The sequence below is a fragment of the Capsaspora owczarzaki genome (assembly GCF_000151315.2).
Source record: "Capsaspora owczarzaki ATCC 30864 unplaced genomic scaffold supercont2.16, whole genome shotgun sequence".
NCBI lineage: Eukaryota > Filasterea > Ministeriida > Capsasporidae > Capsaspora > Capsaspora owczarzaki.
Window position 1 is genome coordinate 500,806 of NW_011887307.1, and position 18,734 is coordinate 519,539.

The 18,734-nt window shown below is 54.2% G+C and overlaps 2 protein-coding genes across 2 annotated transcripts in view; one reads left to right on the forward strand and one right to left on the reverse strand.

Moving 5' to 3' along the window:
• The window catches only part of CAOG_09133 (hypothetical protein), a gene marked incomplete at both ends in the record, with an annotated part of 39,869 nt that extends 27,506 nt beyond the window's left edge, over nt 1-12,363 (reverse strand). Inside the window, one exon of the mRNA XM_011272541.1 lies at nt 162-12,363. Coding sequence (XP_011270843.1) covers nt 162-12,363 — 12,202 coding nt within the window. The remainder of the gene's footprint in view (nt 1-161) is intronic.
• A 3,812-nt stretch (nt 12,364-16,175) lies between these two features.
• CAOG_07889 (tyrosine-protein phosphatase non-receptor type 11) lies at nt 16,176-18,722 on the forward strand (the record flags this gene model as incomplete). Its single annotated transcript, XM_004342924.1, has 4 exons — nt 16,176-16,289; nt 16,418-18,267; nt 18,368-18,503; nt 18,630-18,722. The coding sequence occupies 4 exons, from the start codon at nt 16,176-16,178 to the stop codon at nt 18,720-18,722; spliced, it is 2,193 nt and encodes a 730-aa protein (XP_004342974.1).
• Nucleotides 18,723-18,734: the final 12 nt, after the last annotated feature.

Consider the following 18,734-nt stretch of genomic DNA (forward strand, 5'->3'; position numbering starts at 1 on the left):
CCAGGGTTGAGTGTTGGATCGAGATCGAACTCCAGGGAATGCCAATAGCATCAACGAGATCAGCCGAGAAGAGAACCTTGCGACCGCTATGTCGCCTCAACGAGTGCAGCAGCACGAGCATCAAGTTCGGCCTTGCCGCGATGCCAGAAGCGCGCGAGCACGCTCCTTGGCTTGCTGCTTAGCCTCCTCAATGCGGCGACGAGCTTCAGCCTCAACTTGAGCAGCCAGCTCAGCAGCCTTGCCCTTAAGGTCAGATGCAAGACGCTCGACGTTCTGCTGAGTGGCTTCGACAGGCGAACCGTCGCTCGGCAATCCAAGCAGCTCATTCACGTTGTATCCAAGAATCTCAAGCTTCGGCAAGATAAACTCAATGTTCTTGCCAGGCATGAAGAACGGAACACGAACGCCAAACGTGAACTGATTGACAGTGATGCCACCGCTGACCATGCCAGAGAACTTGCGACCGCTGGGAGTCTGATCGACACGCAGCGTGACACCGAACGATGAGACAGTAATGTTGCCGCTGCTAGTCAGCTTCCAGGGCTGGGAGTTCGTGTAGATGATGGTCACTCCGATGGTGCGAAGACCAGCAAGAACGGACGAGTTGGTGCCATTCTGCTGAGTATAGTCGATGATGATATCAGTCAAACCGAACAGAGCAAAGTTCGGAAGACCAACAATACCAGGGTTGAGTGTGGACGAGTCGAATCCTGGAATGCCGATAGCATCGACGAGATCGCCGAGAAGGAGAACTTTGCCACCCTTGGTTGCCTCAACGAGTGCAGCAGCACGGGTTTCAAGCTCAGCCTTGCCACGAGCCAAAAGCGCGCGAGCACGCTCCTTGGCCTGTTGCTTGGCCTCCTCAATACGACGACGCGCCTCAGCCTCAACTTGGGCAGCAAGCTCAGCAGCCTTGCCCTTGAGATCCGATGCAAGACGCTCAACGTTCTCTTGAGTGGCTTCGACAGGGGAACCGTCGCTGGGCAGTCCAAGCAGTTCGTTCACATTGTATCCAAGAATCTCAACCTTCGGCAAGATAAACTCAATGTTCTTGCCAGGCATGAAGAACGGAACGCGGACTCCAAACGTGAACTGATTGACAGTGATGCCACCGCTGACCATGCCAGAGAACTTGCGGCCGCTCGGTGTTTGATCGACACGAAGGGTGACACCAAATGAGGAGACAGTAATGTTGCCGCTACTGGTCAGCTTCCACGGCTGCGAGTTCGTGTACACAATCGTGACACCAATCGTACGAAGGCCAGCCAGAACTGACGAGTTGGTACCATTCTGCTGAGTATAGTCGATGATAATGTCCGTCAAGCCGAAAAGAGCAAAGTTCGGCAGACCAACAATGCCGGGGTTCAAAGTAGAAGAATCGAATCCGGGAATGCCGATGGCATCGACAAGATCGCCGAGAAGGAGAACCTTGCCACCCTTGGTCGCTTCAACGAGCGCAGCAGCACGAGCATCGAGTTCGGCCTTGCCGCGTGCCAGAAGAGCGCGAGCACGCTCCTTGGCTTGCTGCTTGGCCTCCTCAATGCGGCGACGTGCTTCAGCCTCAACTTGAGCAGCCAGCTCAGCAGCCTTGCCCTTGAGGTCAGACGCAAGCCGTTCGACATTCTGCTGAGTGGCTTCGACAGGGGAACCGTCGCTCGGCAATCCAAGCAGCTCGTTGACGTTGTATCCAAGAATCTCAACCTTCGGCAAAATGAACTCAATGTTCTTGCCAGGCATGAAGAACGGAACGCGGACTCCAAACGTAAACTGATTGACAGTGATGCCACCGCTGACCATGCCAGAGAACTTGCGGCCACTTGGAGTCTGATCAACACGCAGCGTGACACCAAATGAGGAAACAGTGATGTTGCCGCTGCTGGTCAGCTTCCAGGGCTGCGAGTTCGTGTACACAATCGTGACACCGATGGTACGAAGACCAGCAAGAACCGACGAATTGGTGCCGTTTTGTTGCGAGTAATCGATGATGATGTCCGTCAAACCGAACAGGGCAAAGTTCGGAAGACCGACAATGCCAGGATTCAGAGTGGACGAATCAAATCCGGGAATACCGATGGCATCGACAAGATCGCCAAGAAGGAGAACCTTGCCGCCCTTGGTCGCTTCAACGAGGGCAGATGCACGAGCATCAAGTTCAGCCTTGCCGCGTGCCAGAAGAGCGCGAGCACGCTCCTTGGCTTGCTGCTTGGCTTCCTCAATACGACGACGCGCTTCCGCTTCAACTTGGGCGGCCAGCTCCGCAGCCTTGCCCTTCAGGTCAGACGCAAGACGCTCGACGTTCTCTTGAGTGGCTTCGACAGGGGAACCGTCGCTCGGCAATCCAAGCAGCTCGTTGACGTTGTATCCAAGAATCTCAACCTTCGGCAAAATGAACTCAATATTCTTGCCAGGCATGAAGAACGGAACTCGAACGCCAAACGTAAACTGATTGACGGTAATGCCACCGCTCACCATGCCGGAGAACTTGCGACCATTCTGACTTTGATCCATGCGCAGTGCGATGCCGAACGACGACACAGTAATATTACCACTGCTTGTCAGCTTCCAAGGTTCGCTGTTGGTGTACACGAGAGTCACACCCAGGGCGCGAAGGCCGGCCAGTGGGGAATCGCCAGACTTGTTTTGAACGCAGTCGATAACCAGGTCGGTGATACCAAACAATGCAAAGTTGGGCAGCCCTGCAATGCCAGGGTTCAGCACAGCAGAGTTCAAGCCAGAAATGCTAATACTGTCCACGAGATCACCCAGACGCAAGACCTGGCCGTCTGCCGTTGCTTTCACGAGGGCTGCAGTTCGTGCGTCAAGCTCTGCTTTGCCACGAGCAAGCAACGCGCGAGCGCGCTCTTTGGCCAGTTGCTTGGCCTGCTCGACTCGACGATGAGCCTCGGCCTGTGTTTGCGCCGCAAGATCTGCTGCCTTTCCTCGCAAATTCGAAGCGATTTGCTCAACACTCTCATTCGGTGCAGTGATGACTCCGTCAGACGAAAGTCCTAGCAACTCATTGACATCGAAGCCCAGAACCTGAACTTTCGGCAGCACGAACGAGACGGTTTCACCGGGCAAATTGAAGGGAACTCGAACGCTGAAAACAAAGGTGCTGATTGAAACACCTCCGCTGATAAAGCCAGAGAATTGCTTTGCGTCTCCAACGGACACCACTTGGAGGCGAACGCCAAATTGCGTCACTTTGACCGAACCGCTTGGCGACAGATTCCACGGCAGCGTATCCATGTACACGATGGTAACACCGAATCGGCGCAAAGATCCGAATGCTCCAGTTAATGATTCAGTGGCATTGTTCGCGACGAAATCAACTCCAACATCCGTCACGCCGAACATGGCAAAGTTGGGCAACCCAACCACATTCGGATTCAAATCGGAGCTTCGGACAGAATCCAGTCCAATCGCGTCAACAACGGCACCAAGAGTGAGCACCTTGTCCTTTGTCGCGCGAACGAGAGCCTGAGCGCGTGATGCAAGTTCACTTTGACTCTGAGCAAGCAGCGACCGCGCACGGTCGCGTGCCAGCTGTTTGGCAGCCTCGGCTTGTTGCAGCAGCTCAGCTTGGAGTTTCGCAGCCAGTTCTCCAGCAGTCTGTGCACTGGCTTGCTGGAGACTGTCCCAGGACGTCTGCACAGGCGTGCCATCTGATGGCAACCCAAGAAGATCGTTCAGACTCATGCCCAGCACCTCCACTTTCGGAAGAATAAATTCGGTTTGTTGGTTGGGCATGTTGAACGGAATTCGTGCAGCGAAAACAAACGAGTTGATCGCGACACCGCCACTGACAAGACCTGAAAACTTGGGCGACGGCGACCAATCGACTCGAATTCGCAACCCGAATTGGGTGACCTGGATGGAATTCGACTTGGTCAAGTACCAAGGCGTGGCAGCAATGTAAACGATCGTAGCTCCGATGGAACGCGGCCAAGCAAAGCCGGAAGAGCCGTTGGCCAAGGGAGCGGCAAAGTCCACAAGGAGGTCGGTGAGACCGAACTGAGCAAAGTTGGGCAAACCGACAATTCCGGGATTCAGCGAGGACGATGTAAATCCGGGGATGCCAACGGCGTCTACCAGTACTCCAAACAGCAAAACTTTGGACTGGGTTGCTGCAACCAAGGCAAGAGCTCGTTGCTCAAGCTCCGCTTTGGAGGCAGCCATGACTGAGCGAATGCGTTCTTTGGCTTGCAGACGAATCTCTTCCAGGCGACGGCGCGCCTCGACCTCGGCAATCGCAGCAAGCTCTGCCGCTTTGCCTTTGAGAGCAGCTGGCTCAACTTTGGAGAGGTCCACCGTCTCATCGGCAGACAAGCCCAGCATAGAGTTGACATCAACGCCAAACACTTCAATCTTTGGAAGAATGAGCTCCGTCACTTGGCCAGGTGTGTTGAAAGGCACGCGGATACCAAACGAGAAGGTCGAAATTCGAATGCCACCAGAAAGGAAGCCAGAAAAGCGGAGCGAGCCGTCAAGGCGTTCGACACGAAGTTTGACAGCAAACTGAGACACTGCCATCAACCCATTCGGTGTGAGATTCCAAGGTGATGCCGACGTGTAGATGATGGTGCCGCCCACAACGCGCAGACGGTCAAATCCTTGGAGGGGATTTGATGCGGACGGATCAGAGACATTGAGAGGGGCAAATTCAATAACAAAATCGGTCACAGCAAAGGCTGCAAAGTTGGGCAAGCCAGCAACGCCTGGATTCAGGTCGGCGGACGAAACGAGGTTGATGCCGATAGCGTCAACAATGGAGCCAAAGGTAAGAACCTTGTTCTGCGTTGCGGCAATAATTTGCTGGGTGCGGAGATCGAGTTCAGCCTGGCCCTGGGCGAGAAGAGAGCGCATTTGCTGCTTTACAAGCAGCTTGGTCTCCTCAACACGACGTTGAACCTCTGCTTCGGCCTTGGTCGCGAGCTCGGCAGCCTTGCCCTGAAGGGTGGACGCAAGGGCTTGCGGGTCGATTGAACCTGGAGAAACCGGCGAGCCATCGCTCGGAACGCCCAGCAGATCGTTGATATTGACACCAGCCACGACCACTTTCGGCAAGATGAATTCAACTTGCGCGTTCGGCAAGCCAAATGGCACACGAATGGCGAATGTGTACTGAGAGTTCATTGTGATTGCACCACTAATAAGCCCAGAGAACTTGCGCGAAGTCGGGAGAAAGTCGAGTCGAAGTTGAACGCCAAACTGCGTAATAGCCAAACCACCACTCGGTGTGAGCTTCCACGGATCGGTGGACGAGTAAATGATTGTGCAGCCGAGGGTTTGGAACCCTGGGAATCCTTGGGGAGACAGGGGGCTGGGCGTCGCAAACTCAATCACAACGTCAGTCAATCCAAAGTTGGCGAAATTTGGCAGACCCGCGATCTTGGTATCAAGATCACTGGAAGAAAGTCCGGGAAGGTTGATGGCATCCACCAGAACACCGAGACGTAGAACTTTGTTCTGGGTGGCTGCAACCAACGCTTGCGTGCGAAGTGTGAGCTCGGCTTGCGACGCTGCAAGTAAGCCGCGCACGGTTTCTCGGGCACGCTGTTTAGCTTCTTCGACACGACGACGGGCTTCTGCCTCAACCTTGGCGGCCAACTCAATAGCCTTCGCGGAAACTGCGCTGGCAATCTGATTGAGGTCGGGCCGAGAAACCTGAAGAGCCGTCGAAGCATCCAGTCCGAGCATTTCGTTGACATTCATACCCAACACTTCGACCTTGGGTAAAATGATCTCAACCTGAGCGCCGGGAATGCCAAAGGGAATGCGTGCCGCAAACGTGAAGGTCGAAACTTGAATGCCTCCAGAAAGCATGCCCGAGAACTTGCTGGCGCCTGCTGCGGCAGCCAAGTCGACACGCAAGCGAACGGCAAACTGAGTGACTCGAACTCCGGTGCCAGGAGTCAAGTACCAATCATCACCTGTAAAGATGATGGTTGCACCAAAGGTTCGAAGCGCCGACAGGCCAGTTGACGAGGGTTGAGCAAAATCAATGAGCACATCCGTCAGACCAAAGGCGGCAAAGTTGGGAAGTCCGGCAATGTTGGGATTGAGGGATGCAGAGGTAAAAGTCGAAATGCCAAGCGTGTCAACCAAGCCACCGAGGGTCAGAACCCTATTGGACGTGGCAGCCACGAGAGCAGCGGCGCGGGCATCCAGTTCGGCTTGACCTTGAGCGAGCAGCGCTTGCATCTTTTCTCGAGCACGAAGCTTGGCCTCCTCCAGGCGACGAACAGCTTCTGCTTCGACTTGGGCGGCAAGTTCAGCTGCTTTTCCTTTCAGGTTTCGAGCAATCTGATCGAGGGCAGGTTCGCGCAGCTCGAGAGGAGTACCGTCAGACGGCAAGCCCAAAAATTCGTTGATACTGTAGCCCATCACCTCAATCTTGGGAAGGATGAGCTCGACATTTGCTCCAGGGATGTTGAAAGGAGCGCGGACGCCAAAGACAAACGTGTTGACAACGACACCTCCAGAGACAACACCGGAAAACTTGAGGCCCATCGCGTCGCGATCAAGACGAAGCGCCAAGCCAAATTGCTTCACTTGGATTGATCCAGAGGGAATCAAGCTCCACGGTGAGGCCGAGCAGTAAACAATCGTGATACCGAGAGTGCGCAATCCTGTAAATCCAGGGGTGGTGTCGCCGGCTGCTGTTGCGCTCGGTTGAGCGAAATCAATGGTCGCATCAAGAACACCGAATGCGCCAAAATCGGGCAAGCCTGCAATGCCAGTGTTCAACGACGATGCCGTCACTCCAGGGATACTGATTGCAGTCACCAGCTGGGCCAGAGTGATGACGTTGTTGGTTGTGGCCGCGGCGATCGCTGCTGCGCGGGCATTCAACTCGGTGGTGGTTTGGGCCATCAAACGACGCATCTTGTCCTTGGCCGCCTGCTTGGCAGCTTCGAGACGCGCCCGTGCTTCGGCTTCAGCGCGAGCGGCAAGCTCAAGCGCGCGGCCCTTGACTGCCGTTGCGATGCCCTCAAAGTTGGGCGTACGCAATTCGACGGCGGAATCAGCATCCAAGCCCAAGAGCTCAGTCAAGTCAAACCCGAGCACGGAAACCTTGGGCAGAACAATCTCTGCACGCTGGCCTGGCATGTTGAAGGGCAGACTGACGCCGAAAACGTACGTGGAGAAAGTGATGGAACCAGAAATCTTGCCGCGGAGGAGTTTACCACTTGCAGTATTCTCGAAAAGAACGGAAAGCGCAAACTGAGCAACTCGGAGAGAACCCGTTGGTGTCAACAACCAGGATGAGGCAGAAGATGGCGCGATGATTGTGACGCCGAGTTTGCGCAAGCCAGTCAAGCCCTGCGTACCGTTGGCAAAGCCAGAGTTGAAATCAACCACAACGTCTGTCACCAGGAAGGCTCCAAAGTCGGGCAAGCCCACCACGCCGGGGTTGAGGTCGGTCGCCGACAGCTCGATCAAGCCGACGGCGTTCACAAGCGATAGCAACGATATGCCGTTCGCGGTTGCGCTTTGAATTCGAGAAGTCAGCAGAGTCAGCTCGGCTGTGGTGCGTGCCAGAACTTGGCGGGCGGTACGCTTGGCGAGTTGCTTGGCTTCCTCCGCTTGGCGCGCAATTTCGGCACGCGCTCGAGTAGCGAGGGTGCTTGCTGCATCCATCAAGGAGTCCGAGCTCAAATCATCCAAGGACACTCCAAAGTACGAGTTGAGATTCATGCCCATAATTTGCAGCTCTGGCAAAACAAGAGAAAGCGATTGGCCAGGGAGGTTGAAGGGCGCACGCACACCAACCACCAGAGCAGAGCTGCCGAGAACAACGCTGCCAGACACGACGCCCGAAAATGACCAAGAGCTGCCGGCGCGACGAACATCGATTGAGACACCGTACGATGTGATGGAGAGCGAACCTGAGGGCGTCACCTTCCAAGTGCTTCCCGAAATAATGGTAAAGCCGGCACCTGCAAAACCGGCCATGCCCGTGCCGTCATTGTTCAAGAATTGAACATCAAGACGCGTGATTCCAAAGGAGGTAAAGTCGGGCAAGCCAACCACACCAGGATTGAGCATGGAGCTCGAAAAGCCGGGAATGCTGAGCGCAGAGACAATCGCACCCAGAGTCAGCGTCGCGCCGCCGCTGATGGCGGAGGATAAGGCAGCCACGCGCTGGGTCAGCTCGGACGAGGACGATGCCAACAAAGCCCTTGCACGGCGACGTGCTTCCATCTTGACAGCCTCGAGCTCTTGGCGGCTGGCAGCCACAACAGCACTGGGGTTGACTTGACGGGCTGCTTCCAGGCCCAGACCGAGGAGTTCATTGACGTCCTTGCCAAAGACTCGCAGCCGCGGGAAGGTAAACTCTGCGCGCTCGGAGGGGATGTTGAAGGGCACTTTGGCGCTGAAAATGAATGTGGCATCGAAGGCAATCGTACCCGAAACGGAGCCGTAAAAGACGGTGCCGTTTTGGCGACGGAAGCCGATACGAAGCGCAAAGGCATCCAGTTGGATGGTGCCGGTGGAACAGATTTTCCATGCGGTGGTTGACAGCACAGTGACCTCCGCGGCAAGAAGATTGCCAAAACCGCTGCTGGTACGTTGATTGAACTCCAAGACCATGTTTGTCATCGCGAGTGAGCCGAACGAGGGAAGCCCGGCTGCTTGAGGATTCAAACTGAAGGCAGAAAGCGCAGGCAAACTGATGGCAGTGATGATGTCGTTGAAGGTAATCAGACCGCTGGATGCTTGCGCAGCCACCGCCAGTCGAGTTTGCAACTCGGCCCGAGTGCGGAAGACAAAATCTTCCACACGTCGCTGCGACACGTCGAAAGCAGTGGTGAGGAAGGCTTTCGCGCGGGCGCGCGTGCCAGTGACTGCATTCGCGAGCTGGGACGATGACACTGGCTGGGCCGGGCCAGCAGGCAACCCGAAAATCTCATTGAGACTCGAGTCTCCGACAGCAATGCGCGGGAACTCAAAGCTGGCTTGCTCGCCGGGGCGGTTGATTGGGATGCGCGCACCAATGGACTTGCCGCTCACGGTAACTCGACCAGCGAAGACGGCTGAGAAGGTTCGCGTGCCGTTCTGGCCGTTTTTCATTTCAAACGTAAAGGCAATGTTGGAAACCTGAAGGCCGTTCACAACAGTCCACGTGTTGGTCGAAAGAGCAGTGAAACCAAAGACTTCGAGGGCAGCGCGATCCGACCTCATCTGGAACTTGAGGTCGGTCACGTACAGCTGCGTCAAATCAGAGACGCTGGCAAGCTCGGACGAAATGTAGGAGGACAGATCGCCGAGGAATGGAATGCTTGCCATCAAGTTTGACACGGTGGGCGCCGAGCTGATCACGCTGGCAAAATTAGCAGGGGTGAACCAAGGTTTGCTCACGAGAGAGGCCACCTTTCGCCCTTCCAAGGTCAGCCCGGGCACGGTGAGCGACGCCGATTCGCCAGGTCGGTTGAACGGGACAAAGAATGAGACTGGCTTGGTGGCTACCAGCACTGAACCTTGCACATATCCGGCAAAGTTGCGGCCTTTGGCAGTGGTGGTCATTTCGAGCGAAGCGACAAACTTGCTCAGGGTGAGAGTCGGCAAAACAGCAAACGGCGAGCTGGAATACAGCGTGACGGAGAACGAGTCAATCCCGCCATAATTGGGGGCAAAGCCAATCGAGAGGTCGAGGATGGCCATATCGCCAATGAACGCCGGGGCAGGTAAGCCCGCAATGCTTGGGGTAAAGACACCCGCTGGTGAGACGAAATCGGACGCGAAACCGGCGCCAGAAAAGAGTGCCATGACATCTCGGAACTTGAGGTCTGGAACGGTCAGAGTTGGGAGCTCACGGGGGAGTTGCACCAGCTGCCTGAGGCTCAAATCAGAGCCGGCGACGGTGATGGCAGGAACGAAAAATCGCGCCTTTTCACCAGGGTAGCCGAAGGGGATGTCGACACCAACGGTGGAAGTGCCGATTGTCGCTCGACCCGACACCCGCCCAAAGTACGAGCGAACACCGAGCGAGTTCGTTTGAAGGCCTGCTTGCACGCGCAGCTTGGACAACGACATGCCAGCGATGGTAATGGTCTGCGTGGTAAGCAGCGTCACATTGAAGGCAGCAACGGACTGGGACTCGCTGTCAAGTGTAAGCGCAAGATCCGTCACGGCAAGAGAATCCAACGACAAGGAGGAAAAGCCGGGGATGGCGAAATTCATGTTTGCCGTCGATCCAAAGACCAAGTTGAAAATCTGGCTAAAGGTCACGTAATTGGCAGAATTGGCCATCCAGGCGTCAACATCTCCCTGAAGCACGCCAGCGGGCAACCGTTGCATTGCAAACAGATCGTCGACGCGGAAGCCGTTGATTGACATTTTCGACTGATCAAACTGGAACGACGCCTGTTCCGATGAGCGACCAAACGGCACAGAAATGCCAATCTTGTGCGAGCCCAAAGACAGCTGGCCTTGAATGCGACCCGAGAACATGCGGCCTCCAGCATCGTCTGTAACCATGTTGATGTAGAACAGGGCGTTGTTGATGACCAAAGAGTTGAACCTCCAGCCTGTCCCTCCGTTTGCAGTGAAAAGGCCCAACGAGAAACTGGAAATACGGGAGCGCGCCTGATCGAGCGTAAACGAAAAGTTGGACACGTACGTGTTGACAAGGAAGGTATGATCCACATTCGGAGCAAGCTGCGGGAAGAGACCCAGGAGAGGAACAGAGGCAAGCAGGTCACTCAAGCGCGGACTTGCCGTCGCAATAGCGTTAATGGCAGCCGTGTTGATCGTCCCTGGAAGGCCGATCGTGTCAAGCACCGATGGGAGCGATGGGAGCTGGATGGATGCACGCGCTCCCGCGGATGAAGGGTACGGAATGGTGATGGGCAGGGAGAGTGCGCCAATTAGGACACGCGTGGAGAGGGTGCCCGACCATTGACGGCGTCCAAACGCATCCGTGTTCATAAAGCAGCCCAGGGAGATGGTTGTTTGCGCCTGCACACTGCCAAAGAGCGGAATAGCAGTCCCACCAAGCGAGCCGGAAACCACAAACGAGAGTGATCGCAGCGTCTTGTTGGTGTGCTGAAAGGTGAACTCGCTCACGTACAGGCCGGTGGCAATGTTCAAACTCGAATCGTCAATCGATGGCATTCCACTCAGCTCGGAATTGGACACTGTTGGGGCGCCTGGCATCGCAGCGAGCACTTGAGTAAGCGTCGCAAGCGAAGAATTGGTAGCGAGCAACGAGAAGGAGCTTGTGGACGCGAACGGAAACTCGACACGGGCAGCAAAGGCGGTGCCAAAAGCCAACAAAGTACCCTCGACATAGCCGCTCACCGAGACGGTGTCGCGATCGTCCCAGCTCAGATCAACATGGATGACGCCCCCGGCAACAGTCAGTCCCGACCAGACGGGCCAAGAAGCAGCCTGGTTCACAGTAATCCCGAGCCGCTTGTTGCCCAGGCCAACGCCAATCTCCACCTCACCCAGCGCCAAGGAGGTAAGCGTGGGGATGTTGTCAGGAAGTGCGGGGATGGTGAGTCCAGCAAACAGAGTTGGCAGGGCGGACTGAACAGCAGACAAGGCTGGAAGCGGTCCGGGAACGTAGGTCGTGACGTTACCAACAACCTGCGCAACCAGAGGTCGGCGGCTTTCAAAGTCGATGGAGACCCGCTCGGCATTCGGGAAGGGCACCGTGACGGTAGCATCAGATGCGGCGAGGGTGGCGACACCTTGGACCATGCCTGAAAACTCGTAGTCGCGTGTGGCCGGATTGAAGATGAGTGCGAACGAGGCCGAGAGCGCACTGATCGTGAGTCCAACATCGTAGCTCCACGACGCGACAGAGGTGAGGTTGATTGTCAGCGTAGCGGACTCGAGACGGTAGCCAAGGGCAGACGTGTTGCTGCGACCAATCGCAAGCGCAACACCCGAAAGAACGACCGTCTCGGGAAGGGCTGTCAGTGACGGAATAGGCAAATTAGGAAGCGTACCGTTGAAGCCGACGATGCCAGTGAGAAGATCGAACGGATTGGTTGTGTCCGACCGCAGGCGATTGGTGATGGACTGCAAGAACAGGCGTGCGCCATCATCAAACTCCTTCATGTCGTAAAAGTCAAAAACGGGTGTGCACGCCCCAGTGCATAATCTGGTGATTGTGCGGAACTGGTTGGTGCACAAGGACGCCGCAAGCGCGGGGCTGGCAAGGAACTCGCCACCAGTAGCGTTGCGAGCGTCACAGTAAACACGAAGCGCAGACGTCGACACGGGGCTCCGAGGGGTCGAAAACGCCTGACCCGAGACGCCAGACAGGAGCGCAAACGTCATGACGAGAACGGCGACCCAGAAGCGCGCTGACACCAACGACGCAGACTTGGCAGCGAGGGATGTCATTGAGCCGAGTTTGGGGGAAGGGCCTTTTTTTTTGTTTGTTTGTTTGTTTGTGGGTGTGTAAATTTGTGGGTGGTTGTTGATAGTGGAAAGCGGTCCAATCGTATCGCACTCAGCTGAAACAAAGAGCAACTTTGGGGGAGTTGTGCTTTGTGTCCTCAAATGCGAGCTGGTTGCTCGAACGCGCGAACGAGGAAAAAAAAAATAGGGATGTTGCAGACCAACGAAAAGAAAGCACACAGCCAGCAGCTACAGCTACAGACCAGCCCGACGGTCTCTCGCAAAGCACGAAAGAGTTGGAACGAGCGATGCTTTTTTTCTTTCTTTTGGAGACAAAGACCCAAGCGAGAAAAAAAAAAAAAAGGGAGGAGGGAGGGAAAGAAAGGAGAGACCCTCTCGAGGTGCTTGTTGATTCTGTTTTTCTGCCTTTGCAGACCCAGCAGAAAGAAGAAGAAACCAAGCTCGGATCCCAGCGAGAGAAGGAGAACGGAAAGATGGAACCTAACCAACAACCAAGAAAAACCAAACCAAAAAGAGTTAGTCAAACTAATCAAGCCTTGTTGTTTGTTTTTTCGGGTACGTTCTTTTCGCCTGTCGATCAACCAGTCAATCACCCAATCGCTCGATCCATCCTTGGATGACTGTTCTCGCTCTCTACGTTGATTCTCCCACTTGCTGGTAAATGCTTGATTATTGAAAAAAAAAATGTAGTTGTTTTTCTCCAGCAATCAGCCAATTACAGCCACGCCGCAGCGCATCTCGCAAGCGCCCAACGACGAGCCGTGGCGTTTGCGTGGAGCGGGACTCGCACAGCCAACATCCATGACGATATACAAGCACCGACTACGACCCAGGCAGGAAGACGAAGGGGGTGTTGGCGGAGGGGGCCCAGCAGCGAGCCGCGCTCCAAAAAAAAAAAAAAAAAAATCACCAAAAAGAACATGAACGAAAAAATAACGAGAGGAATGTCCACCCGCAGGCCACCAACGAAGCGAGCGAGCCGAAAAGCGGTGGTTGCTGCGCAGAGTGGGAGTGTTGAGCAAGCATCACGCATGGTCATCGTGTGAAAGAGAAACCAGCACTCGAGGAAGAAGACAAAATGGTCAAACAACAAACTGAAAAAAAAATGGGTAAAAAAAAAACGAAAAAAGATTTCGCGGGAAAAAAATCATTTTTAAAACAAAAAAGAAACCCGCTCTTCGCTCGTTTGATGACAGCGTTGGAGAGAGAGCGGGGGGAGAGAAGTAGCAGCTGTAAAAGCGGAAGATGTGATACATGAAGCGACACTGGCAGCCGCCGCTGGTGGCAGAGAGAAGATGAGAACGCGTTTCGTTTTCACAAGCTCAAAAAAAAAAAAAAAAAAAGAGTTGATTACGATTGATTCATCGCTTTGATCCTTCTGGATGCTGCGCGCCCCCGTGCTCCCCCATCACGGCTTTAGTGTGAGTGAGACGGTGTTTTGCAGCGTGGCCACATGGCACGCGCACAGGCGCCGCGGAAGCCTGGGCGCAAGCCAAAGCAAGCAACGGTGGGCTCTCGTGGTGCCAAGAGCGCTCTTTTTTTTTTTTTTTTTTTCTTTGTTTTTTTTTTTTTTCTCTTGTTGATGTTGTCGTTCCTTCTGTCGCTCATCGCTCTTGGACTCTTGAGCTCGGAGTCACGTTTACCACCACAAATACATGTACATGGATAGTGGCGAGTGAGAGGCAGCGAGGTGGGTGTGGGGTGGAGTGGGGTAGACGAGGAACGAAAATGGGTGAGCGGAATGGGAAGGCGAGGCGAGTTTACCAGAAAAAAAAAAAAAAAAAAAAAAAGAATGAGATGGACTTTTGATGCTGCTGGTTGTATGAGCGAAACCACGCTTGTTCCAAAGTCAGCAAGGGGGAAGACCACGAGCTTGGCAAAGTCCAGCAAGGACAAGGAGGCGGTGAAAGGAACGGCGCTGGTTTGCGTTTTTGGCGTGCTTGATGCCCAATTCAGTGGAGTTGTTTTTTTGGGCTTTGGGTTGTGATTTTGTTTGTTTATCTCCCTCCTGTCAAACACCGCGGGTCAGATCCGGTTCCAGAGCCATTGAATGAGGCTGTGATACAGGTTTGAGCATGACTGCTTTGTGAAACGCAGTGGAGCTCACGCTCAAGACGCGTGGCAGCGTCAGTTTTCGATTTTGACGTTCGTCTTCGAGCATATTCTGTTTTCGCCCCCGTTTCTCCGACATTGGTGCTTCGTCGCACAGCATTTTCGTTTTCGTCGAGCTGCATTTGGTGGTTTTCGTCGAATAGCAACTTTTTGAATGAAGGAGTTGGAGGTGAACAATGAGAAGGCGGGGGTGGAGAAGAAATGCCAAATATAGAGCTGATCAATTTGGTAAACCCACGCAAAAGGAAAGGTTCTAAGCAATTCGGAAGGCACCACACAATTACGTTTTCAAATCGAAATATGTAGTGTATGCATACACAGGTCAACTTGCCGTCGTCCTGATGCCAGCCGAACAATCAATAAACGGGGAAACGAAAACTGCTCTGCACGACTCTTGAAATCGATTTCGTGAGGAAGACGTTCTCTTCTTCATCATCGATCTTGCTCGACATTATGATCGACTGTCTAGGCTGCTTGACGAGCGGTGCGAGAATTTCAGGCCGCGACGGAGACTGCGCTGAACGATGGCCCTCTTTTCACTTTGCCTGTTTCACTACCGTCTCGATGAATTGTCATATTGGTTCAAAACATAAAAAGACAAGACCTAACAACAATGGAGAGCGAAGGGAGGGGAAACAAGCTCCCAAAGAAAGGTCTTCTTGCTCAACGAGGTTTCAATCATGTCTCCAACGCCCCTGTGGCTCCCATCTTGGCTTCCGTTGCAATCGACTGACGCAGCCGTTCATGAATAGTCTATTTTTTTTTTTTCAATTGTAAAAACCTATCGATTTTGTTTTTGGATTTTTTTTTTTTTTTGATTTTTTGGGTTTTTTTTTTTTTGGTTTTTTTTTTTTTGGTTTTTTTTCGTTTGAATTTGATCATCCATCGCATTGCTGCCCCGGTGCCACTCTCACCGACTCGCACCTCATCCCCGCCGCACCTGGGAGAAGCATTCTTGGCACAATATGACTTGGTTTGGCTCTGCGAGCGCTGTCCACTGACCCCATCCGTTGGTTGTTGATCCCAATGGAGCGTGGTAGTCTCATGGCGGGCGTGCTTTTTTTCATTGATTTTTCGTGTTTTCGCCCCTTTTTTTTTTTTCTTTTTTTTCCCCCTTTCGTTCTCGTTCATCCGCCTCCAAGGGCTTGTCGTTGCCAAACGCCGCTATGCATGTCGTTGGTGTTTGTAGCATTGTGAACGCCGTAGCGCGACTCGTCACCACCCGACAACAAAGAATCGTTTCCAATGAGCGCAGCAGATTCGAAAGCAAAAAAAAAAAAAAAAAAAAAAAAGCGCTTTGCCGAATTCCCTAAGGAATAGCTCCCCCTTTGCTCTTGGGGTAGATCCTGCTCGTGGTGTAGTAGCCCTCTCGCCAGTCTGCACTACTGGGAGTGGTGGGTTAGAGGACGGTGATAAAGCAGAGTTGATGGCGGGAAAGAGCTCGTTAGCTGTCGTTCTCTTTTTTTTCTAGTTGGTTTTTTTTTTTTGTTTTCCCTTCTCTCTCTCCTCTCTCTTCCTCTACTCTTTACTCCTTCCGCTATCGTGTCTTCTTTCGCGAGATTTCACTCTTCTTTGCTTCACACGCATTGTATCTCACTGGTCTGTTCATGTTGTACTGCGGCTTTTGCTTTTTTTTTTTTTTGTTCTGGGTTTTTGTCAATCTTCACTCATAACAGCACTCCATGGCTTCGCTCCCCAAGCTCCGAACGGTCGACCAAGGCGCCACCGCCGGCAAGAATGAAAAGCACTGCACCATCAAGTTTGCGAACAGCACTGAGACCACTGTGGTTGTGAACGTGAGTTGACCCGATTTCCGCTTTTTTTTTTTTTGCGTCTGTTTGGATCTGCTGCTGCTGCTAGACCTCTAATGCCGGTTGTTGTTGTTGTTTTGTTTTTCATGCTCTATTCTGTCGTCTACTTGCAGAAAGACACCATTGGTCAGCAGCTGTACGACGCTGCGGTCGCATTCATCAAGCTCGAGCCGCAGGATGCCAACCTGTTTGGCATTGCCCTGGTTGACAAGTACTCGGACGAGCTCTTCCTTGCGCTTGATCGCAAGTTCTGGAAGCTGGTGCCCAGCAACAAGGCGCTGTTCACTGTCACGTTCAAGACCATGTTTTACCTTGAAGACAACCTGCTGGTTCGCAACCTGAGCACCCGCCACATGCTCTACCTCCAGGTTCAGCAGGACGTGCTGGAGGGCCGTCTGCTCGTCGGTGACGAGACCGCCTTGTCTCTGGCGGCGTACAGCTTGCAGGCACAGATGGGCAACTACGACCGCTCCAAGCACGGCACCCAGTACTTCCACAGCCCCGAGTACCTGCACAACTCGGTCATCAACCGCCTGTCCGTCCAGACCCTGCAACAGCGCGTCCCTCAGCTGCACGAGGCGCTGTCGGGTGTGTCGGCCGACGAGGCCGAGCTCTGCTACCTCCTTGAGGCCCAGCACCAGAAGGACTACGGCGTGCACTTTTACCACTTTGAGTCGCGCCACTTTGATCGCCAGAGCCTCGTTGGCCTGTCGACGCGCGGTATCGCCACCTACACCGAGTCAAACGGTCTGCGTAGCGTGACCGAGTCCTGGTCATGGGCCGACCAAGTCGAACTCCGCTTCCACGAGCGCAAGTTTGTCATCCAAACCGCCGACGCGATCATCGCCCTGTACTTCCCCGGCTTCAAGAAGGCTCGCTTCGTCCTCGAGTTTGCGACTGCGTCCCACAAGTACCACCGCATGGTGCGCACCATCATGAAGGAGCTGGACGACAACAACTCGTACCCCGCTTTGCCCGCGGCGTTCAAGTACAGCTACGCCGTGCGCTCGGGTGTGGTTGAGTGGACGCACTCTGTCAACTCCAAGTCCCAGATTGTCGCCTCGCCGCTGAGCACACTGTCTCGTAAGGTCCAGTACGGCAACGAGCACGTCCACCCGACCAGCACTTTGCTCACGCCGCTTGGTGAGAAGGCTGCCTTCAAGTCTGCCTCGCCCGTGCCTGGCACCTACGGCAGCGAGTCCAAAGCTGCTCATCTCAAGCAGCTGGACGCCTCGGCCGCGCTTGCTCCAGGCTCCAAGACGCACCGCCAGCGGGCTCTTGAAGCGCTGGTTGGTCGCGAACACGTTATTCGCCAACTCCTTGCCGATCTGGAAAAGAGCATCGATGAGAAGCGACCCCAGGAGGAGTTTGAGACCCTGCGCAACACGGACACTGAGATTGGCCAAACGTACGAAGCTGCCCAGCTCTCGTCAAACGCCCCTCGCAACCGCTATCGCAACATTCACCCTTACGACTCCAACCGCGTCCTGCTGTCCACCGCTCCCGACGGTCATGACTACATCAACGCCAGCCACATTCGCATCCAGGCCGGCGCTCGCAAGCTGTCTTATATTGCCACCCAAGGCCCAACTGCTGGCACGCTCGAGGACTTCTGGCGCATGGTGTGGGAGCAAAAGTCGAACGTGATTGTCGCTGGCGCTCTGGCCGTGGAAAACAACAAGAACAAGTGCAACGTCTACTGGCACGAGCAGCTCCGCGACACGACTGTCTTTGGCAACTTCCAGGTGACATTGGTATACGAGCAAGAGTTCCCCGACTACATTGTGCGCGAACTCGTCATTTCGGACTTGGCCAACCAGCAAAGCCGCATCGTTCAGCAGCTCCACTTCCTCACCTGGCCCGACCACGATGTTCCCCAAAACATCCCTGCCGCCCTCGAGTTTGTTCATCTTGTTCGTGAGCGTGCTGACGAGTCGGATGGTCCAGTAGTTGTGCACTGCAGGTGAATCGCCTATGTTTCTTGTTTGTTTTTGTGCAGACTTGTGTTTCCAGTGTCTCACCTTTCTTACTTGATTGAATCTCACTTGATTGAATATCGACAGTGCTGGCATTGGTCGTACTGGAAGCATCATTTTGATTGATGCTGCCACCGTCATGTTCGAGCAAGGCCTTCCGATCGACGCCCTCAAGCTGCTGCAAAACATGCGAACTCAGCGCAGCGGTGTGGTCCAGACGTCTGTACGTGATTTTTTTTTTCGACTTGTTTCCGCTTGTGTTGTGTGTGTGTGTGAAGTGATCTGGCATATTCTCACCGCTTATATTCGTCTTGGTTTTCAAAATCCTTCGCTTTTGTTTGCTGCGCAGGGCCAGTACGTCTTCTGCTACACGGCTCTTGCTCAGGAGCTGCGTGAGATCCTTGCATCGATTGGCGAGGCTTCTGACAACGGCTCCAACTAACTGCCGGTGCTA